The sequence below is a fragment of the Aethalodelphis obliquidens genome, unplaced genomic scaffold (assembly GCF_003676395.1).
Source record: "Aethalodelphis obliquidens isolate GAN/ISIS:26980383/991018 unplaced genomic scaffold, ASM367639v1 scaffold31, whole genome shotgun sequence".
In the NCBI taxonomy this organism is placed as follows: domain Eukaryota; kingdom Metazoa; phylum Chordata; class Mammalia; order Artiodactyla; family Delphinidae; genus Aethalodelphis; species Aethalodelphis obliquidens.
In genome coordinates this window covers 10,439,574-10,463,570 of record NW_020837975.1, presented here as the reverse complement: position 1 = coordinate 10,463,570, position 23,997 = coordinate 10,439,574, and the positions used below count along the sequence as shown (strand labels likewise).

General features: G+C 39.9%; 2 protein-coding genes across 6 annotated transcripts in view; both read left to right on the top strand.

The window, feature by feature from the left end:
• The window catches only part of BTBD9 (BTB domain containing 9), a 411,686-nt gene that overhangs the window by 117,286 nt on the left and 270,403 nt on the right, over positions 1–23,997 (top strand). The window lies entirely within an intron of this gene.
• Positions 16,787–19,275, top strand: LOC113631064 (signal recognition particle 14 kDa protein-like). The gene has a single exon (XM_027127136.1). The coding sequence runs from the start codon at positions 18,470–18,472 to the stop codon at positions 18,800–18,802; it is 333 nt and encodes a 110-aa protein (XP_026982937.1). The 5' UTR covers positions 16,787–18,469; the 3' UTR covers positions 18,803–19,275.

The window sequence follows — 23,997 nt, the reverse complement described above, 5'->3', positions numbered from 1 at the left end:
TATATATATATATATATATATATATATATATATATATATATATATATGCAAGAGGGGCTAAGAAAAACGTCAACAAATATTGAGTGCCTACCATGTGCCTGAATGTAAAACACTGAAAATTCTAACACTTAGATCAATTGTTCCTTGTATTTTTCAAGATGAAGATGCTCTTTGACTTCAAAAAATATTTCTGGATTGTAAATTAGCTATTGTACTTAAAGAAGCCATTCATTGAGAAAATGACAAAAAGCCGCTGCAAATTTACTTACGGTTTTTAAGAAATTTCTGTTTTCATCGTCACACCAGTGTCTGTGGACATTAGAAAACAAATACTCTGTCTGTGTTTTTATATAGTTGATCCACAGGCCCATGGGGATTTGCAGAACCCTTGCAGGTAACTCTGTGCCTGGCCTATGGAGCTGCCCCCCACCACATATGATCCATGGGCTGGGAACCATGGTTCTGTGTGTGATATTCTTCCCCGTCAGAAGTCATTCATCAGTTCTTGTCACCAGTCTTAAAGGTGTTGCATGATGGTTGTTTTGAAACCATTAAGACTTTTGGTGCCTTCAATTAAGATGGCTGGGTGTCATAGAAAAAAAAAAAAAAACAGCCAAAGACAAATAGAAGTGTGTGCTTCAGGGGCTTCCCGTTCTCTTCACCTGTACTTCTCTCGCCAAGAGCAACAGATGGGCAGTTGCAGATTGAGCCTGTCTCTCCTCCCCTGCAAGTTGGTGCTGGGAGCTAGTGGAAGAGAATTGTGTTGAGAGAGTTAATACTGAGTTAGAGAAAAGTGGAAGTGTGGTAATAGTGCAAGGGGAGGAGTGAAAAATTAAATGGTATCTTTTTAGAAGTCTGCCTTATTGCAGTCTGCATTGCTCCTTGGGGATTTTTCTACTGAGTACAAGAAAATCAGCAAGCACTTCCTGAAAAACCCAGATGAAATTACTGCCATAAATTTTTATTTTTTTTCATGGTATAAAACCCTTAATTTAGATGGGGAGGGTTTATTACCAGTGTTTTCTTGGCATGGCTAAGTTCAATTAATTTCAGATGACAAGCTCACCCCCGCCTTTTGCCTTTTTTCTTTTTTTTTTCCCCTAGTATGTGAAAAGTACAATTTGTTATTGGTTTACCTTTGGCTCTGGAGACCTCATTAAGGGCCCAAGAAAGGGATTCTGTCTTTCTTTGCTACCTTTCTGTTTTCTGCAGGATTCAGACCATTTGCATTGTCATATGGAAAGTATGTGTGGTATATGTGTGAGGGGAAGGTTGGCAGATAAAACTGGTGGTGTTTACACCTTTTTTTTTTTTTTAACATCTTTATTGGAGTATAATTGCTTTACAATGGTGTGTTAGTTTCTGCTTTATAACAGAGTGAATCAGTTATACATACACACATGTTCCCATATCTCTTCCCTCCTGTGTCTCCCTCCCTCCCACCCTCCCTATCCCACCCCTCTAGGCTGTCACAAACCACCTAGCTGATCTCCTTGTGCTACGCGGCTGCTTCCCACTAGCTATCCACTTTACGCTTGGTAGTGTATATATGTCCATGCCACTCTCTCACCTCGTCACAGCCTCCCCCTGCCCCTCCCCATATCCTCAAGTCCATGCTCTAGTAGGTCTGTGTCTTTATTCCCGTCTTAGCCCTAGGTTCTTCATGACCTTTTTTTTTTCGTTTGATTCCATATATATGTGTTAGCATACAGTATTTGTTTTTCTCTTTCTGACTTACTTCGCTCTGTATGACAGACTCTAGGTCCATCCACCTCACTACAAATAACTCAATTTCGTTTCTTTTTATGGCTGAGTAATATTCCATTGTATATACGTGCCACATCTTTATCCATTCATCTGTTGATGGACACTTAGGTTGCTTCCATGTCCTGGCTGTTGTAAATAGAGCTGCAATGAACATTGTGGTACATGACTCTTTTTGAATTATGGTTTTCTCAGGGTATATGCCCAGTAGTGGGATTGCTGCGTCGTATGGTAGTTCTATTTGTAGTTTTTTAAGGAACCTCCATACTGTTCTCCATAGTGGCTGTATCAATTTGCATTCCCACCAACAGTTCAAGAGGGTTCCCTTTTCTCCACACCCTCTCCAGCATTTATTGTTTGTAGAGTTTTTGATGATGGGCATTCTGACCGGTGTTTACACCTTTTAAATATTGCAAGTTAAGAAATTGTTACCACATTCAACTAAGTATTCAACTAAGTATTCAACTAAGATAGGGACCTCAGCTTAAGATGAGTTCTCTGAAAAGAATGTGGGCACATTTAGACAGGAAAACTTGTTTAGCTGTCCTGACAGTTCATACGTAACATACCTGGTTGTTTGAAAGCAGGAACAAGATGTCAACAGAATATTGTATTTAATCACACTCCTAAGACATAGCATGCCGCACCTTCAAGTTCTTGTTCCTATCAGAATACTGTGAGTATATCTTGCAAACAAGGGGAAATAATCTATGGTGTTTTGTTTTGTTTTTCTTTGCATGGTAACATAGAATCTATTGTAGTGTGAATAAAAGGAGTTGCAGGAGATTCATCACTGTTTGTAAAGTGTGCTGTCTGTGTCTTTCAGCATGTGAGTCTTTATTTTACTTACCAAGCAGATATAAAAATTAGAATCGATGAGATAGAGAATATATATTGAATAAATAAGCAATACAAACAGAAGTTTTATCATTATAACAAATAAATACCCTGCCTCAGAGGTTGGAGATTAGAATCCTGTTACATTAAATGCTTGACAATTAATTAGCTATTGTTTATAAAGTTCCCAAGATGACAGGTTACTTAAGTACTATTATTAAGAGTAGCTGGATTAGTAATAATAATGTTCAATGCCATTGGCAACAATGAGGTGATTTTAAAAATAAAGATAAATGTGGGTGATCATAGTCAAAGTGATTTGTGTGCTGAATGCAGAGGAGGCAGCCCCTGTGCACAGTGTTCTGAGACTGCAGTGTGGAATGTGCAGTACTTGGCACAGTGTTCAGAGACTGCAGTGTGGAATGTGCAGTACATGGCAGGTGTTCTGTGACTGCAGTGTGGAATGTGCGATACTTGGTACAGTGTTCAGAGACTGCAGTGTGGAATGTGCAGTACTTGGCAGGTGTTCAGAGACGGCAGTGTGGAATGTGCGATACTTGGCACAGTGTTCTGAGACTGCAGTGTGGAATGTGCAGTACTTCGTACAGTGTTCTGAGACTTCAGTGTGGAATGTGCAGTACTTGGTACAGTGTTATGTGACTGCAGTGTGGAATGTGCAGTACTTCGTACAGTGTTCTGAGACTGCAGTGTGGCATGTGCACTACCTTGGCACAGTGTTCTGAGGAGGGTTAGACAAAAGTGCTTAATTTGTTAACATTTTTTCTCTGATTTTTGTGTATTGCTTAACCACTTGTCAGAATAGTGTTCCCTTAGCAAAATTAAAGAGAAAATAAGAAAGCTGACAGAAAACAGGCTCGACAGAGGGCCAAGTGTAAGAAATGAACCCCTAGCTGTTGCTGACAGGCACTGTTTAGATTCCAAATATGCTAGATCATTCATTAGTGTGTGTGTGTGTGTGTGTGTGTGTGTGTGTGTGTGTGTGTGTGTTTTAAAATATGGTACATAGTTGATATGGAGAAAAACATGAGGGGACTTAGCTTGATTGTACAGGTTTTTGTTCTGTGGAATTTGTATCCTTAGGGTCCCATCTGTTTTGGATATAATTTTGTGAGTAAATCAACATGGAAAGAAGAACTGGCCCATCTACTAATGGGAGAAAATTACCGAAGGAGGTGATAGGCACAAATCCTTATTATGGAGAGTGAAGCGTACAAGAGGAAAGGTGTGGGGCTTCTTGATTTTAGAATCAAAGATTTAGAAAATTGGATGGTGTGCATAAGCAGTAGTGCTCGTCAGCTCTTCCATGTGTCCCCTCACATTACCCACCTCCGATGCTGGCTCTCTCACTAGCTCAGGCCAGTGGGCTGTGAGCAGAAGGGATGTATGGCCCTTCCTGGCCAGTGCACCCGGTCCACCCCTTTGTGGGTTGCTTCCTGCTCTGTTTTTTTGGGGGGCAGGGGGTACTAGATAGCAGAACAAAACAGAACACATTTTGAAATACATATGTACCTCTGAATAATGACAAATTCAGCTGTGTTCCACAGACCTATCTAGCACGATCTGCTATTTAGAAGTATGTGTAGCATTCTCTTCTGCATGAGTATGGAATGTGAATGGTAGACTGGTTCTGGTGTTGTGGCTGGTCCTTAATACCTCATGAGTCCTGAAAAAACTTCGTTGTGGAAAAAAATGGGACAGGTTGAATTCGGTTTTAGATATTAGAGACAGGTGCTTTCGGCAGCCAAATTCATACAAATGACCAGATTTCTGTCTTTCATACTTTGTTGGGAATCACTCCAGTGTTGATCTTACTGAAGATTTTTATTAATTTGAAAGTAACTTTATAGTCAGTGTTTCTGTAGCGTCAACAAAATTTCAGAAAAGCAGTGTTAAAACTGAGGGACACCTCAGCCTTAAACCTATTTTCAGCAAATCTGACACGTTATCCTCCGTGACTGCCTCTTTCTGTAAACCTGGCTATTGCCACCTCGCCTGGTTGCTTACACTTTGACTCTAACCAAGCTTGTGTAATTAAGACTTAAAAAAATACCTTCTGTCCTGCTCGGGACTTGAGACAATAGCCAGGTCTGAAGGCTTTGCTTGCTGTAATGGTTACTCAGCTAGTTGGTTGAAGTTTTATAGCAACAAGGTTTGGAGATCCTCTAGTATGATTTTCATTGTAATAGGTCTTGTTGTAAGGAATAGTCATTGTATTGATAATAGTTCTTTACTAGTGAATACCTTATTTTTTTTCCTCTCCCTTGCTCTCCCCTTCCCTCCTTTTCTCTCCCTCTTTCTTTCCATGTAGTGAACTGAGAAACTTGAAGAAAGGAACCCCATGCTGCTGCCATGTGTGGGGTCCATTAGTTCTGATCATTTTAAAGAGCTAGCCAGTTCTAACACTATCCTTAGGAATTATCTTACTGAATGTAGCATCTTTTGTGATGGGTGAAATGATAAGGGAATGCGATTTGGAAAAAAAACCATATTGGGGGGCCTACCTTAGAGTATATAAATCACAAATCAACATAAAGTTCATATAATACTTTATCCAGAAATTGCGACAGTAATGGGAGGTGGGAAAAGTTCCCTCCATGTGTCCATTTTGAGAAATACAGTGTTTTTATTTGGTACAGTTGCATATTCATTTCTAACAGACTGCATCTTAAAAGGATTGGACTTTTATAGATTCTATGAATATTCAGAGAGTCACCAAAACCAATTCTGTCCTTTACCTTATGCATCTAGACCCATCTGTCATTTGCTTGGTAGATAGTCCTAGCTCTGTATTGTGAATTCCCTTTTGAGAAAAAGATATTTCCCACGTGGATAGGAGGGACATACTGGTACCTTTCCTGCCCTCATCGAAAGTTTCAACACTCAGGGTAATTCTTGGAGTGTGTGTGTGTGTGTGTGTCTGTGCTGCCAGGCCCTGCCCACTTTGGGACCTGGCATCAGCTCTCAACTCTTGTAAGCTTTTAGGGCATTGTTTAGGACACTGATGCAGAAGGGGAAGACATAATGGCTGTTGCCACTAGTAAGTCATCAGGGTACTTGGCAAGCTGGCAAAAGCTAGAAACCTTATCCATTTGCATCTTAATTGGTGTGACCATTAGCCTAAAGCCTGAATTTTAAAAGTTGTCCCTTGAGCCCTTTCTCCCTTTTACTCTCTCATTTTCCTGAAGCTGATTTGCATCTTTAAAAAAATGTTTCTCAACATTTAAAAACTCATGCCGTTTTTGATAAACTCAGAAATCTTACACCTTTCTCAATATTATTTAAAATATCCATTAACAAGTAAGAATTGCAACAAAAGAATTAAGGCAATGGCACTCTTAGAAGGACGCTCTTTTTTTTTTTTTTTCAGTCACATGAGATCAGTGTGAAAGTGGGATCTGTTTGCTTGCCACAAGTGTTTTTCGTGTTCTTGCTAGTGACAGAGCACAGCATAGGTCACTTTCACATCAAGCTTGTTCAACTCCCTTGTTTTCATGGTCACAAAGGGCAAGAAAGCCTACTTTGCAAATATAGTCTATTTTATTATAATTCTGAAAATGCATGTTCAGACTACTCATGGGCCCATCTTCCCCAGAAAAGATTTGGTTACACTCCCATACCATCTCCCACCACCTCACTGCTTTAAATACTTAACGATGAAGAGAGAAACAGATGAAAGTAATTAAGATGGGGTAATGAGTAAGATATTCTTATTCATGAGCACATCCACATCTCTCAGCCACCATCCCTGTGTGGCGGTGTTATTGCTCCTCCTTCCTAACCACCTCCAGGTCTACCTGCACGGTCCAAGTGAGTTTAATTGATTCATCCATGTGACTCCATACTCCTAACCCCGGTTCTAGTCCTCTTGGACCTAGGGAGAAGACCCAGGGAGAATAGGTCTTCTGCATTCTTTCAGTGGTAGGAAGGGTGTTCCTTGAGGATCTCCTCGAGTACAGGCACTGGGCCGAGTGTTCTACTTGCATCATTACTCTGAATCCTCAGAAGGTTCCCATGAGATGGGAACAATTATGTCCATTTTGTAGGTGAAGAAACTAAGGCGCAGAGATGTTTGCCTGCATTGCTCTGGGTGGTGGAGTCAAAATCCAAAACCCAAAGTCATTTCTACTTACATTATAGAGAGAGAGTTGCTTTCTTGGTTCCAATGAAAGGAATGATCTTTTCAAAAACATGTTCAAACTTTTCTGTTCTTTGGGTAAGCAGAAGAAGAAAAAAATTTAATTAGATAATCATTATTATTTTTTTTGAAAATAACTACCTTATTCCAACTAGTAACTATTGGGTTGGCCAAAAAGTTCATTTGGGTTTTTCCATAAGATGTTACAGAAAAACCCAGACAAACTTTTTGGCCAACCCAATATTTTCTATAGGGTCTGGGGCAATGCAGTTGATAGAGTAGAAAACCAAGAATATTATAATCATTTAACTCATATTTTCAGTTATTATAAACAGCATTATAATCCCTTTTCATATGAGAAATCAATATATTTTCAAGAATGGAAGTATTATAGATTGGTCTAAGGGAGTTTTTTTGATAACCTGAAAGGGTAAATATCTTTCCATACTTCTTCAGAATAATATTGGAGCCCTTAACTTTGGATCCATTCTAATAGGAGTTATAGTGATTTAAAAAAGTGATGTATATACAATGAATATTTTATACTGTTATTTAAAAACAGAAATGTTCACATATAGAAAAAATGAGTAAAAGGCATTTCTGTAATTTTGAACTTGCCATATGTACTCGTATAACAGGCAAAATAGCATTCCATAATGTTTATAATCTCCCTCTAGAGCTTAGATTTTAACCCATAAAAATTAATACCACTCTAATGCTGACATTCCCGCCATTATTCTAGGCTTACAGAAAACAATTCACTCATCATTGCAGCTCTTGTCTGTCCAAGTAAGGTTTTGCTTTGTTTTTCTTTGATTTTTTTTTTTAACTCTCCAGAACATTTCTTAGGAACAAATTAGATTTAAATAAAAACTTTAAATTTGGTGAGGGAAATTGTCAATGCAGAGATGACCTGGTATTGAAAATATGTGCTGAGGTAAACCACTGTACTTTTTAAAAAAAGCTAAGGTTATATTATCACCATTCAAAATGAAGATTGGCTACTGAACTTTGGCCTTTAGAAATTGCATTTTGAGCATTTGACCACTGGAGGGCGCTGTGCCACTACAAACCACTTATTCAAGTCAGAAGTCATCAAATCTTTTCGTTTGTTCTTCTCTCTAAAAAGATAAAGGATTTATATTCTTGTAATGCCAGATCAGTTCATACTTAACATTCAGCCTTTAGCTGTAGAAACTTGTTTGAATGACAGTAATGGCTTCATTTCAAGTTATTTAAATGTTTAATACTGTGTAATTTACTCAAATGTGTATAATCCTTTATTGAACTAGATGAAAATAATATACTGTTAACATTGTTTTTAGCATTAATTAATGTGACTAATTGAAGTTAAAAACACTAAAACCAATTTCCCTGTTTTGTTGCATCATCAGCCTGTAAAGAGGTTTCCCTCTGGCCCAGGCTGATTTCGGTTCAGTGCTCATCTCCCTCAGCCCTGCTCGCTGCCCCTCCACTCCCCATTCTGCTCTCTCCCTGCTATTTCTGTAGTTAATCTGATTTCAGTATTTTGACCGCTACAGTTGGTAGCAAAACTGACGAACTGTAGATCGTTTTCCTTCCGAAAACTTGTCTTTTCAATGCATTATGATAGGAGATTCTTAGCATTATTTCGTTGTTCCAAAATGAATGTAGTAATGATTAAAATCACTAAATTACTGTGAGCACTTTAAAAGAGGAAAAAAATGGAGGTAGGTCTTGACATCCCTAGTCCTGGCAGTTGGTGAGAACTCATTTTCAGCAGGAAATGGTGGAACCTCAGTATTCCTGCCTGAAGACTCCATCAACACAGCTATTGTTGCCACTGACTCTCAGTAATAATGAAAAACAAAACCAAAAGCCCCTGCTGTTTTCAAAGCTTTAGTCTGGTCTTGGAAATCAGATGAGTATAAGTCAAAACCTGGTAACACCTTTCTGGCAGCTTGCTTGTACTGCTGTGATGTGTTATATTAAAATGGCCCATTACAGTTCTCTGTTTGTAGGCATAAATAATTCTTTCTCGTTAAACATTGCGCCTCCAGGGTGCCGCAGAAAGGAACAATTTCACCCACTGCAATTGTTGATATGTGTCCTTTATTCAAAGTAGTTGTTAGGTCACTGAATGCTTTGTTATTATTCTAGATTCTGGAAGTTTTGTCTGTAACCTGGACAATTTTTTAAGGGTTAAAAATGCAGAAGTACCTCATTCTTTTTAGGTTAAATTTTAGATGAGAATTGTTGTCTTGGGAAAAAAAGTTGTCTTGGCTTTAAAATAAAAAAAACCTATAAACAGAATTTGCTCCTTCTCATAGTATTCATATCATCATGTAATCCTTTATATGCAGTGGCACTATTTTATTTTGTATATAAAATCTTACATTGAAAGCTTAAATTTAATTTCATGAGCAAAATGCAATCTTATTTAATTTCATGAGCAAAATGCACATTGGCTCTGGTTTATTTGTTTACCAACAGTTTTTAAAAGGATTTATATGATATTTGTGCAAAACCATAATTTTCCTTATCATAATTATATGTATGTATATACAAATATATATCTCTATGTGTTTTAAACATTATGTGTGTATTTGCCTGTATATACACACCTAATAGTTATCTCAGTTGAGTAAAACAAAATAATAGAAACAAAGTATTATACTTAAATATATGCTATATAGCAGTTTTAGGACCTGAGCTTATGAAATTAATGAATGACAGAGTGATGTAAGTTTTTGAATTATTATTTTAGTTGCATCATTCTTCTCTTAAATCGCTAAGTGACGAGAATACCCGGTACTTTATAAGGAACGCTTCCTTTCATTTGATCCTTACAAACGTTGTATTAGGGAGTGGATGTAAATATCAGCCCCATTTTACAGAGAAGGAAATGGAGCCATCAGAACATTAAAATTACTTTCCCAGGATCCCAGCAGTAGCATGGTGTAAAGCTGGGGCCCAGCTCAGTTTCCTGCTCTTTCTTCCTCTACCCTTCCTCAGTTGAAGGCCACTGTGAACCCTGAAGGGAAGCTGTGAACAGAGATCCCAGGAGAGGCCTGTGCTGGAAGGCTGGCCTTTGTTTCTCTGTGTGTTCTAGTCTTGCTTAGGCTGTTTCCGTGCATCAGTTTTCTCATCTCTAAAATGGGATCTGGTTAGTCTTTTTCCAGTCTTGTTCAGAACAGTGTAAACAATAATGGGGTTTTAATTTAATGAGAATTTTGAGCCTGGGGGTAAAAATCTACTTACTGTAGTTCTTACCTTATATGCTTTTAGAAGGGAGAGGTGGCTCTTTTCTTTTCCTTTACATCAAAAACGATAAACAAGCTTGAAGAGGAAAGTAAATAGGTGGATGAGGCATCCTCCATCATTGAAACACAGGGAAGCATCTCTTCAATTATTCTTAATAAACTTTGTTGGGCCAGGTGGAGGACTCAGGATTTGTTTCTCTTCCTTCATATTGCCTCCTAGCTTTGCAATTTCTTCTCTTCTCATTGAGTTTTTTTTTTCATGTACTTATTGGGGTATGGTAATAGATAGGCTGATTTCTTTAAGAGATGCAGTGTTATCAGTGTTTGACTGCTAAGATCAAATTAAACCATAAATTAGGACATAACATTTCCTAAAGACATTTTATGTTTTAATCAGTGCTGAGATGAGAAAGATAAATAACTACTAAAGTAGCAATAAAGTGAAGAAAATGAACCAGTGTTATTACTTAGTATTATGCAAGAAAAAAAAATTATTTGTTAAGTATATGTAAATAAATACTGGTTAGTTAGTTACCAAATAAAGGTAAGAACTTGTGTCTTGTGTGACCTGGACTCAGAACTTTGCCGGTGGCACCCACAGCGCTGCTACTGTTATCTAACCAATGCTCTTCCTTTCCTGCCAGTATCATAATACTTCCGGGCATGTATTATTTTTCACAGTATTGCATTTGCAGGTACTTCACAGGGACAGGAGGCAACACTTTGATCTCCACTACAACCCTGCCCACCTCTTCTTGAGACCATTTCTTCTCGTTGCTTGAGTTTCACTGCCTCTTGTCCCTTCTCGTCTCTGATCCAATCCATGCCTGCCCTCAAAGAGCTCTCTCAGCACGACCCTTGTGACACCTTCTCTCTTTCGTCTCAGAACTTTCACCACCACTTTTTCTCATCCAGGTCCCTTTTTGGGTTTTGTCTTCTGGCATTTATGCCCATATCCAACATTTACAGTTCCCAGCTAACTCAGAGGAAACCATAGCGAGGTTACCTGGTGCCTCCTCTGGGAAAGATCTGTGCACTAGTGTTGAACCCTTTTCAGCTTTGGTTCCCTCTGCCTTTGACCTTGTGGGCCATGCTGACTTCTTGAAAGAATTTCTGTAACTGACACGACATGCCAAAAGGACTACAGTCCTCCCATGTCAGATGTTCCTTTTTACCGTCTCTCACCTTTTTCCTCTCCTCATGGACAGGTCTCTCTGGGGTGTGGATGCTAACTAGCCCTCCGCATCTAATGCTGAGCTCCCTCCTGTCACGTGTCAAATAAGCATGAGCCTTAGAACTGGCCGTGTCTTTTGAGACTGTAGTGTCCACGCCTCTCATTTTTAGGTGAGGTATATATGGCGCTCAGGGAGACTGGGTTTTGTTTGAGGATGCGTAGCAAGTGTGGAGCAAACTGAGGACTAGCATCCTGGTCCATCCTGTAGCATTTACACTACACGTTCCTTCCATTTGGCCACCATTGGGCAGAACTTGCAGGCTGTGCGGGTTTGGAAGACTTACACTGGCTGCTTTTTAGAGACTTTAATAGATCACCAGCCAGCTCCAGTAGATGATCCCTTGTATGGTCCCACACGAGCTTTGTGCTATTACTGATCTTATCAAAATCACAAAGAACAAAAAGCAGGGGGTCAGACTAGATAGAAATGCTACATTTCTGAAATTAGAAACAACAAAATTAAAAAGACAAAATTAAAAGGTAAATGGCAAAGTGGAAAAATTACAAAATTTGTATCAGGAAAAAAGGTTAGAATCTTTGCTATTTGATTCTTAAAAGAAACAGACGAGCACCCCAGAAGAAAAGTGGGGATAGGACATGTGACATTAAGAATAGATGATTCATGGGGGCTTCCTTGGTGACGCAGTGGTTGAGAGTCCGCCTGCTGATGCAGGGGACACGGGTTCGTGACCCGGTCCGGGAGGATCCCACATGCCGCGGAGTGGCTGGGCCCGTGAGCCATGGCCGCTGAGCCTGCGTGTCCGGAGCCTGTGCTCCGCAACAGGAGAGGCCACAACGGTGAGAGGCCCGCATTCCGCAAAAAAAAAAAAAAAAAAAAAAAAAAAGATGATTCACAAAAGAAGGCAAATAAATAAATGGCCATGTGAAAAAAAAAGATCAACCTCATTGTGAAGCAAAGAGAAATCATTTGTGTTTATTAAATGGGAAAATATTTTGAATTATGTTCATGGTCGTGTTGATGAGGGTGACATAAAATAGTCTCTCATACATGTTGGTTGTGGAAGGATTAATTAGTTACAGCAAGAATGATACATACATACTATGGAATTGTACAACCATTAAAACTGTTTTAGGAGAATTTTATATGACACAAAAATGCTCACAAGTTGACTTGTACCTAGTTAAGTGGAAAGAAAGGTACTAAAATAACAATATTCTAATTTTTAAAATGATGTATGTGTATATGGATTTTTTAAAAAGCTATAAGGAAATACACCAAATGTTAAAAGTGTTTATCATCAAATAGGATTATGAATGATTATTCTTTTCTTTAAATTTTTTTTGTGTTCTATAATCAACGTGTACTATTTTTAAAATTAGAAAAAAAGAAATTAAACAGTTTTTATAAGAGGGATTGGGACTTCACCTTCAGATCACATGTTCTTTGCAGATCTGCTGGTTCTTGTCTGACCTTTTAAAAAGCTGTCTCCTGCTCCTCGATTTGCAAAAGCATGTCTCTATAGTAAAGTAAAGGCCACATGGCACAGAGAACATAGCCCCAGCCTTGGGGGCCGGAATGAATCACTGTGCTGTGTGTGCATGTCCTCGTGGCCTGAAGAAGCCACTGCCCCACCCCCGCCCCGGGGGGCTTCTTCATTTACAGAATGAAGGTGTTGGCTCCTAGTATCTATAAGGCCCTGTTCAGCTCTGAGATTGGATCATTCTCATTTTTCCCCAAGCTCTTCAGTACTCTCCTCTCCTTCTTAGGCCCCCTTATATCATCTAACGGATCTAGGTTGAGAGGCCAGACCCACTTTATGATCTGACTCTGGGAAGTTTTGTTGTCTTTGGTAAAAGAAACGAACAAACAAACCCTCCAAAGATACTTTCTAAAACCTTTAGGGAGTTGATTTTTCTTAGCAGGTATATTATTCTCTATTACAACTATTCCATACTTGTGCATACATTTTTAGGCTCTAGAACAAGGGTCAGCAAACATTTTGCTAAAGGACCAAAAAGTAACTGTTTTAGGCTTTATGGGCCACACAGTCTCTGTGACATGTTCTCCTCCTTTTTTTCCTTTAAACAACTCTTTTAAAAGATGTGAAATTCATTCTTAGCTCGCAGGCCATAAGCAGGCCATAATCTGCTGACCTCTGTTCATAACTTTAGAGGAACAAGGAATTATTTTGTCATACCCAGTGATACTTGTAAACTTGTTTTTCTTTTCTCATATTTCTAAGACAGCTCTTCAGACTATAAATAAAGTAATCCTTCAAGATGACACAAGAGAATTTATATAATGGCTAACCAAAAGCACATTATTTTGTCCAGTTCATCAAACGTCTGTGTAACCAAAAGCTCTAAGATGGAATCTGCATTATAGCGCTGTTTTAAGTTGTTCTTTATAGCATGTTCTTTATATTATTCCTGAAAATACCTTAAAATCCTAGACTTGGGTGAACATTTTAAGAAAACTGATCCTCATGTTTTTAGCAGGGCTATGTCCAGTGCTTTAAACTCTCCCTTTTAAACATAGTGGTCAGGAGCACAGATTTTATAGTCAAACAGATCTGGGTTTGGTCCCACCTTGGTCATTTATCAACTATGTGGCCTTTTCAAGTTAGTTAGCTCTGCTAAGCCTTGGTTGTCTCATCTCTAAAAGGAGGACAGTAGTAGCTTGTGTCTCCTCACAGGGCAGCTACAAGTGTCAAAGGAGAGCAGACTTACAACACAGTCTGGGCACTGCTCTTGGCACACAGGAGGCACTCAGTTGATACAGGATTATTATTATCCCTTTTAGTTTTAAAAGACTCTTCAGTGTTCTTCTGGAACTAATTATCTTTTAAAAAATATTTTATTTTTATTTACTTGGTTGTGCTGGGTCTTAGTTGCGTCAGGCAGGCTCCTTAGTTGTGGCATGCATGTGGGATCTAGTTCCCCGACCAGGGATCAAATCCTGGGAACCCTGCATTGGGAGCGTGGAGTCTTAACCACTGCGCCACCAGGGCAGTTCCTATAATCCTAAATAGTAGTCAGTTTCAGGAAGTGTTTCCATAACTAACCCATATCTCATCTACTCTAGAACTTAAACCCAGTCTGCTGAACCTGTAGTCCATTTCTTTTTATTTAATCTTCATTAGACATTAAAGAAAACTAGTAATGACCCCCTGAAGAATGAAAGTAGAATATTTTCTCATTAATTCTAGTTCTGTTAACCTTTTTCATAAGTCTGATTTCCCTGTATGCTAGTTATTATTATGTTTCAACTTTCCCCTTCCTGTGCTTTTCTGTAGTTGAAGAGCAAAGAGCTGGACACAATATCCTAACCAAGGACTTCATCATCATTTCATTCCTCCATTCAGTAAATATTTACAGAGTACCTATCATGTACTAAACACTGTGCCTGGAGCTAGACATACAGCTTGAACAAGACCAAGTCCCTGCCCTTGTTGAGCTTAGGCTCTCACAGGAGAGGTAGACAAATGAGATGTGAAAAATAAACATGACACTTTTTAGTGTAGTGTTGGAAGGAATTGGAAAGGGGTGATGAGCTAGCAGGTGACTGAGTTTGGGGAACGGACACTTGGGCAGGAAGATCAGGGAAGTCCTCCGTGAGCAAGTCAGTTGAGCTGAGACTTGACTTATCACAGTTGGCCATGCAGAGAGCTAAGAGAAGAGTGCTCTAGGCTAATGAACAGCAGTGGTAAAGGCTGTGAAGTGGGAACTATCTTTGGGTGTTTGAGGAACTGAAAAAAGGCAGTGTAAGTCTGAAATCTGGTGGTGGATAGTGTGCAGGGTGTTGGGAGAAGGTATGGCTAGCAATGAGGCAGAGAGGTAGGCAGGAGCCAGGAACTACTGGGCCTCGGTGACATGGAATTTATGCTAAGAATGATGGGAAGCCATTGGAGGGTTTAAGTCAGGGAATAAAATAACTTGGTTTATAGTTTTGAAAGACCACTCTAGCTACTGTGAGAATGGGCTATGGGGGGGACAGGAATGAGGCAGGCAAGGAGAAGCAGACAGAGAAAACTGCAAAGGAGCTGCAGTGAGGCAGAAAGAAAACAAGGAGAGGGTTTTCATGGAAGCCTAAAGAAGACAGTTTCAATATGGGCTGAGGGGAGATGAGAGTGGGCAGTAGATGCTACGCAAGACAGATAAGAACAGAAAAGTCACTAATGGCAAGGTGGACCTTATTGGTGACCTTGCTGAGAGTCAATTCGTTGGAGCAGTGGGAGAAGGGAATGGAGGGTGAGGTAATAGGGATGGCAATAAATGTAGAAGATGAAAGGAGTGTCACCGGGAAGGGAGGCAGAGAAATGGCAAAGAGGCCAGAGGGCTCAAGGTCAAGGGAGGATGATATTAAGGTATGCTTGTATGCACGTTGGAATGACTCCACAGGAAGGGAGGATTTGATAATGCAGGAGAGTGGATCGTTAAAGGACGGTGTCCCTGATATGAGAGAGGGGCTTGGCCCTGGGACTCAAGTGGAAAGTTGGCTTTAGGTAGGAACGAGGTTACTTCTTCCATTGCAGCAGAGTATGTAGATTGACTGAGATGGAAATGCAATATTACCTCCATGTTCACAATCCTTGCATTTCACTGGATCTTTGTGGTATATTATGGCCCTCTAGTTCTTTTTGTGCTGTTGTGCTGATTTATTTGTGCAATATATTTTTTTCTCCCCCTCCAGGCCATGTATCTCACATACGGATCTGTTTACATGTCTGCTCTCCCACTAAACTGGCATCTCTTCAACAAGAGTGGTTATCTTTGTATCTCCAGACACAGCTCAGTGTTTGGCAAGAACTGAGTTGAAGGGATGACAGCTGCATCAGTACAACGGACTCATGTAATAGCTACACAAACATGCAGTAGAAAGAAAAGTAATTTGAGAGCATGTAAAATTAGATGTTTGCATTACTTAGAAGAATTAATATGGTTTCTCTTACCTAAGTTGAATAGTTACTGATTACCAGAGCTGAGGAGTAGCTAAGGGTGAAAAAAAGGACCACCTCACTACCACATAGAGGAAGGTGGGATTTTTTTTTGAAAATTCTCTTAAGAATGTCTTTTTTTAAAAAAAGTTATTTTGTTCAAGTATAGTGATTTACAGTGTTGTGTTAATTTCTGCTGTACTGCGAAGTGATTCAGTTATATGTATATATATATACATACACACATATACATACATATATATATATATTCTCTTTCATATTCTTTTCCATTATGGTTTATCATAGGATATTGAATATAGTTCCCTGTGCTATACAGTAGGACCTTGTTGTTTATCCATCCTATATATAATAGTTTGCATCTGCTAAACCCAAACTCCCACCCTGTCCCTCCCCAGTCCCTCCTCCCCCTTGGCAATTCACTCTCTATGTGAGTCTGTTTCATACCTAAGTTCATTTGTGTCATATTTTAGATTCCACATATAAGTGATATCATATGGTATTTGTCTTTCTCTTTCTGACTTACTTCACTCAGTATGATAATCTCTGGGTCCATCCGTGTTGCTGCAAATGGCATTATTTCATTCTTTTTCATGGCTGAGTAGTATTCCATTGTATATATGTAGCACATCAAGAAAGTGGTGTTCTAAAAGCCCCTTTGAGTAGGGATGAGTTAGTGTCTGGCATGCTGTGGTGGAAAACATAGTTCTAGGTTCAGGAGAAAGTGATACCCAAACCTATATGAGATAAAGCAAATCCCAGAATGGTGAGCTTGCTTGTGGGGATCTCAGTAGCAGGGGAAGTCTTGTGTTTAGAACAAGAGTAGACGTGCAAGAGATATGACTTAAGCAGATTTGTGCTGAAATGAGTGAGAACACTTTTATAGAAAATTTCAGTTTAGCATATGTAGCTCTTTCCCAAGGGCTTTTTACTCAGATTGGGGAAAAAGACACAACAAAACAAAACAGTTAACTTTCCCCTTCAACACTATACAGCACATCCTAAATGAAACATGACTTTCTGAGTTACAAGCTGCTGCCCCTGGCAAAGAGGCTGGTTGTAAGTGCATAATCTCAATGTGTGCCCTGAAATTAATGTTCTGTGGGCGCTCCAGGTTTGTGTGACATACTGTAAGTTATATCCAACCCAACTGTTCTTCTAACTGCCTGCATTAAGTATCATGAAATGAGTTCCCCTGAAAGGAACCATCTGAATAAAGCAGCTTTTATGCCTTTATAACTCCTTACTGCATGACCCCAGGTCACCACTGTCGGTATTAGGAGCTTTCTCTCCCACTTTTCACTCTTCTTGCCTTTAATGGACGGACAGAATCCACATCAGGCTCTCTCTCAGCTTCCAGGTGCTGGCAAATGGTACTGCCATTCCCGTTGTGGGGGAAGGAGGCAGGCACTGGCCTCTCTCTCCATCATGTGTCTTCTCTTCCCAGGATGTCAACTGGAGAAAGGTCACAGTCAGAGCTGCCCACCCCACAGAGTTTGTTTTTTCCAGATTCATTAAAATGCTGCTTTCATCTTTCCCTTGGATTTTTACTTTTCAAAACACTTTCCGTTGTGCGGCCTCATTTTATTTTATATTGAGATGACAACCTAACATCTCACCAAGTATCAACTGGGAATACAATTCTGCCCTCACTGTGCTGTGCCATCTTGCCAAGTTCTGTTTTTGTTACTCAGCTTTCATTCAGAAAGGAATTAATTTGAGTTATATGATGCCACGGTTGTCTCCTTAAAGAAGGCTAGATGCTTGCACATCTTGGGAAAGTATCTGTGAATGTACTTGAATCTTCTAGATTAGGTGCCATTCCTCTTCTCTCTCCTTTCCCTCTCACATCATCATAGGGTCCCCTCATGTTAGAATTAAATCTTCCTATTTTGCCTGTCCCTTCTCAGTGGGATTTTACTGAAGGGGCCCTTGCTTTCTGTCTTTATTTCCTTTCACCTGAGAGAAGCTGATGCAAGGGAAAAGGCATTTTTGAGTCTAAACATAAGGCTACTGCCGTAAGAGAAGAGAATTTTTATACTGCAGAAGATGCCCAGGTGTTAGTTTACTTCCCCAGGAGGATTTTGAACAGGCTTGGATTCAGAAATGAAAATTCTTGTTCCAGGGTGTGTTGATCGAGCAATAATGGCAGCATCAGTGGCCCCATCACACAGATGTGGTTCAGAAAGGGTGTTTCCTTTTACAGCAGTGATTCAGCTCTCGACTTGGCTTTTAAAATGGTGGAAAATTTTGAAGAAATGAGATTTTTTTCTCTAAAGATTTTAATAGGTGCTGACAGAGAGGAGCCAGCAGCACCAGGATGGTGCTGCTGAAGAGTGAGCAGTTCCTGACAGAGCTGACCAGCCTCTTCCAGAAGTGCCAGTTGTCGGGTAGCGTGTTCATCACCCTGAAGAAGTATGGTGGTCGAACTAAACCCATTCCAAGGGAGGGTTCTGTGGAGGGCTTTGAGCCCTCAGACAACAAGTGTCTGTTAAGAGCTACCGATGGGAAAAAGAAGATCAGCACTGTGGTGAGCTCCAAAGAAGTGAATGAGTTTCAGATGGCTTATTCAAGCCTATTGAGAGCTAACATGGATGGGCTGGAGAAGAGGGACAAAAAGAGCCAGAGTAAGAAGAGCAAAGCAGCGCAGTGAAGGGCACCAGATCTCCCGCTTTCACCAGCTAACCACTGAATTGCTATTTTTCCTTTGGTTTTTACTTTTGGCCACAAAGCTGGGTTTCTGATTCCCCTACAATAACTGTTTTCATGTGAGATTAGGGTCAATTTTGGATGGAAGAAGGGCTGTAGTGTTTACAGGGTAGTTACAAGAAGCCAGTTTATTTTAGATCTGGCTAAGTGGTCTGTGTTGTGTGGTTGTATGTTTCTGGGTAATAGTTTACAGTCTCTGTAGCCATCTGTGAAGAGCACTGTATCATTAAACCTGTATTTGTCAGCACTGACCATCCTTTCTTCCTTTTCCCACCCCATAAAAAGTTTCTGGCAATAGCTCCTCATTCTGGAATGATGTGATTATGAATAGGCTTTAGGCCCTGTCTTATGGGTTACTGGAATTGAAACCTGACAGTTTTATAAAAAGTTGTGTTATTTCATGGGTATTTTTCCCAACTTGCTGTATAATTTTACCATCATAGTTCCTTTAGCAAATTTGAATGAGTTCTCATAGCCAAATGAGAGTTTGCTTAATCAAACTAAGGACAAGCCTATTACAAAATCATCAAGAATAAAGATACCAAGTTAGAAAAAAAAAAAAGATTTTAATAACTTTGCCATTGGACTGTCAGCATAAGCACTGCCTCACATTTGTCATGTAACCAATTTATGTTTTTACCAACATGAAGGACAATATTTGTTTTATGTTTTCTCCTTTCTGTCTTTCCATTTTTTCCCATTACACTGTGAATTATCAGATAAACTTAAATAGGAAGATTGATACTAGGTTAACCAGAGTTTGGGTAACCCTGCTTGTGTGAGAAGCTGGGGGTGGAGTGGGGTGGGGACTGAATGGGTTGTGTGTCTGAACTATGATCATGTTGATGTGTTCCACATTGGGCCCCTGCCGGCTTCTAATTACCTTTCATCGTATATTTGGAAACTATCTTATAGCCAGAACAAAGCCCAGGGAAATCTCTACTATTATAGTTTTGGTCATGTTCTTGTAGTTTCCATCTGAAAACAACACAGTTTAGAGAGAACTTTTTGAGAACTCCTGAGACTCTTATTTTGTCTTTGCCTGCAGCCAAGATAATTGAAGCATTGTTGGTCTGTTTCAGGGGCACATCTTCAGGTAGCATGTGATACTATTTGGGATGTTCTGATAGAACAAAGGGAACACAACTTGTAGCGCTTCCTGCAGTGATAATTCTGGTTCTGTGTGTGATGAAAATGAAATGGAATTTTAGCACACAAGACATACCAAGGCAACTTAGTCATTAACAGTATCAGCCTCTCTTGTAATTTCCAAAGTCTCCTCTGATTTTTAGTGTGTCGATTGTTCATTCCCTTCTTCAAGGAAATCAAGATTCCTCAGCCTTTCCCTACAGTGGCTGAAGCTGAAATAGATTCACACAGAGTTTGAAGGTGAGTGAAATAGGTCAGAGCCCATCCAGAAGCTCAGGGCCCACATTTCTTCCCTCCTTTATTCTTCTGCTTTGTCTGCTTGTACACATTGCCTCTCAGTGAAGAGACACCAGAGATGGTCCTCGAAGCAGAGAATGGGAATAAGCAGAGTCAGATTCAGTCATGCAGAAAGGGTTGTAAATGAATGATGAGATTGGGTGCCATCCTCACTGCCAGCTGTGTAATTCTGTTAAAAAAATGGGAGACAGGATAGAGATAGGCAAATCATGCTAATAAGTCTATTTATCAAGCATCCACATGCCCAGAGATGCCTAAAAGACCAGAAAATGGAGGTGTCAGATGAAATATGTGGGTAAATTAATATGATTGTCAAATCAATAAACACAAAATATTTTAAAGATGGTCAGGCTCATGAAAGCACAGTACTCACAAATCTATAACCTTCCTCTGCACACGGCCCCTCCCCTCTCTCACACATATACACACACACAAGCAGAGACTGGTAGTAAACTTTTTGAACTTCTGACCCCTACCTAGTAGAAGGCATTCGCGGGAACAGAGAGGAAACAACATATTGACCACATGGTTACTTCCTCTTAAGCACTTGCACATACTTCCCTCTCATTTAATCCCACACAGCATTCCTGTGCAGCAGGGATATTCTCATTTTTACAGATGAAGAAATTGAAACTCAGAGAGGTCACACTGTTAAAAAAAAAAAAAATTGTGGGACTAGATTTCAAAACCATGTCAGTTTGACTCCAAAGACCTTGAGTGGATTCTCTTTCCACTAAACCATGCTTCCTTGCCAGAAAATTACTGATATCTTTACTCCATGTATTTGTAGAATTTTTGCTGGGTTTGAGTCAAGTTGATGATTTTTTATTTTTGGCTGTGTTGGATCTTCGTTGCTGCACGCGGGCTTTCTCTAGTTACGGTGAGCGGGATCTACTCTTCGTTGCGGTGTGTGGGCTTCTCATTGTGGTGGCTTCTCTTGTTGCAGAGCACAGGCTCTAGGCACATGGGCTTCAGTAGTTGTGGCTCATGAGCTCTAGAGCGCAGGCTTAGTAGTTGTGGCTCATGGGCTTAGTTGCTCTGCGGCATGTGGGATCTTCCCGGACCAGGGCTCGAACCCGTGTCCCCTGCATTGGTAGGCAGATTCTTTTTTTTTTTTTTTTGGTAGGCAGATTCTTAACCACTGCACCACCAGGGAAGCCCCAAGTTAATGATTCCTAAATGACTCTGGGATAAGAGGACCTCCTGTCGAGGCTTTACAAAAAACCTAATATCCCCAGTTAGTATTGCTTTCATCCTCACTTTCTTAACTATAATCAGCATTGATTCTTTCGTGTTCCCTGATAGCATTAAGTTATGATAACATTAGGGTGACAGAAAATAAAATTGGCAAATCTGGATACTGCTTAGTAGATCAGTAAAATGTGAGAATTGGCAACAGTTAAAGTAGGTCTTATCTAAAAAGTATGGACATAAATATAAAGCATAGGATTTAAAACCATATCAGGTAAAAATAACTTTGTTTGCTAAACAAGCTTTTTTAGGTGTAAAGGAAAATACAGTCTTGCTTCTGAGCATCTTATTATAAGCATGATTCTGCCCCTGGCATGACTATTCAATTTTATTCAGAACTTACATCTAGCACATGGTAGGTACTAGGTAAAGGTTATGTTATGGACTGAAGGTTTGTGTCTTCCTAAAATTCGTATGTTGAAGCCATACCCCCCAATGTGATGGTATTTGGAAGTGGGACCTTTGGAGGTAATTATGTTTAGATGAGGTCATGAGGGTGGAATTAGTGTCCTTATAAGAAAAAGAAGAGAGATCAGCACCCTCCACTCCTCACCCTGAAACTTGAGGACACAGTGAGAAGGCTGCCCTCTGCAAGGCAGGAAGAGGGCTCTCAACAGGAACCAAATTGGCTAGTGCTTTGATCTTGGACTTCCCAGCTCCCAGAACTGTGAGAAGTAAATATTTTGTTTAAGCCACCCACTCTGTGGTATTTTGTTATGGCAGCTGAGGTAAGATAGGCTAGTTGAAATGAATCTCAGTCTCTAATGAAGAGACCTTGCAGTGACTTTATTTTACTTCTGTTCCTTTTACTTCTGAATGGCTGTATTCTCCTCTGATTTTGACTGTCATCCCCAGTGATTAGAGAAAGAAAGCACGCATTAATATTTCTCTTTTCCTTCCTCCAACTTCTGCCTCAGTGCAGTTCATGCCATCTCAGGAGCTCTTCCATTTTAGGAAAGACATCTGTCTTTGCCATGTATCCCCAGTCCTCAGCCCTTATTACTCGTCTTCAGAACCCTCCCATCCCAGGGGTCATTTCACCTAAGCCTGGATGTCGTTGGCAGGACCCTTCATAGCGGTGTTGCTGCCCACCCCTCCCTGTGCATATTTTAAAAATCAGTTAACCAAAGTTTCCATTTAAAAGCTCCAAGGGAAAATTAGGTAGAGTAATAACATTTTCTTATGATTATTTGCCATATTGGCATTGAGGCAGAGAAATCTGTTAGAAAAACTGTTTGCTCTTTTCCCATGTGTCCATATTGAATAATGTAGAGCTGGATATGCTGTCTCTATTCTGAAGCTGTCATGTGCTGTAATAACTGGTTTGACACTTATTATCTTTTTTAATGCAAAGAGGAAATTGTCAGAGTTTGCAACAGTAAAGTAGATCCTTTTTATTATTTTCACTTGAAAGTGTTTTTTACTCTCTTTGTCTTGATAAAACAAGTTTATGTGGTAAAAGACAATGGCATGACATGAAATGCCAGAATTTGGACAGTATCAGAGCAGAGCAGGAGTCAAATGAATCATTAATTGGTATTTTTTAGAACCAGTGTTTATAACCAAAGCTGTCAACTTAAATCACAGCCTAACCTTACAGGATCTTAGTGCTTTATCAGAATAATTATTCATCAGTGACTTTCATATTTCTTCCTGGAGTGGTGAAAAGCATCCTTTCCATGCTGGTTCATAAGCACATATCACACACCCTGGCTTCATTCAGGTCTGCATTCGTTCATCGTAGGAGGAAAGATGTACACTGAATTATGCTTTTAATTTTATATCCCTGGGAAGAATTCATGATCAGTTTATTCTGGCCTTTATGCTGTGCTGCCTTGAAAACAATTCTAAAGTGCCTAATGGCTAAGCTTAAAAGCTACTTTCATTTACTTTCAGTGAACCTTTGATATTCAACAGTTATATTAAACAGAGTGAAAAACACAATGGCAATCCCAAATGCATTTTCTCCAGCCTGTCAAATGAACATTCAGGAAATCAAATGGACATTTCCAAACTTGTTTGCCAGTTTACATTCTTTGAAGAGTTAGAGTGAAGGGCTCTTGGAGGTCACTGCCATAGAATGGTCTGGGGAAATGACCACTGAATGTGAGCAATTGCATTTCCAGGCCTGGCTCTGCCACTGCCACTGCCTCTCCTAGGGACCTGCAGAGAGTCTCTCTGTACTTTTAGAACTCAGTTTTCTCTTTTACTAATTTCAGTGATTGAGCTAGATCCTATCTCAGGTCTCTTCCCTGCCCTAACCATCTGTGATTCAAAGGGGGAAGTAATGGCAGCAGCTTTTGGCCAAGAAGCAGCAGGGACCCAGGAGATCATGGCCATGCTAGTCTTCTGAGAGCCAAATAGTGGCCCCTATATAGAATAACTTCATTCTGAGCAACCAGCAAATATTAAATGCCTCCTTAGAAGATGCTGCGCTTGGTG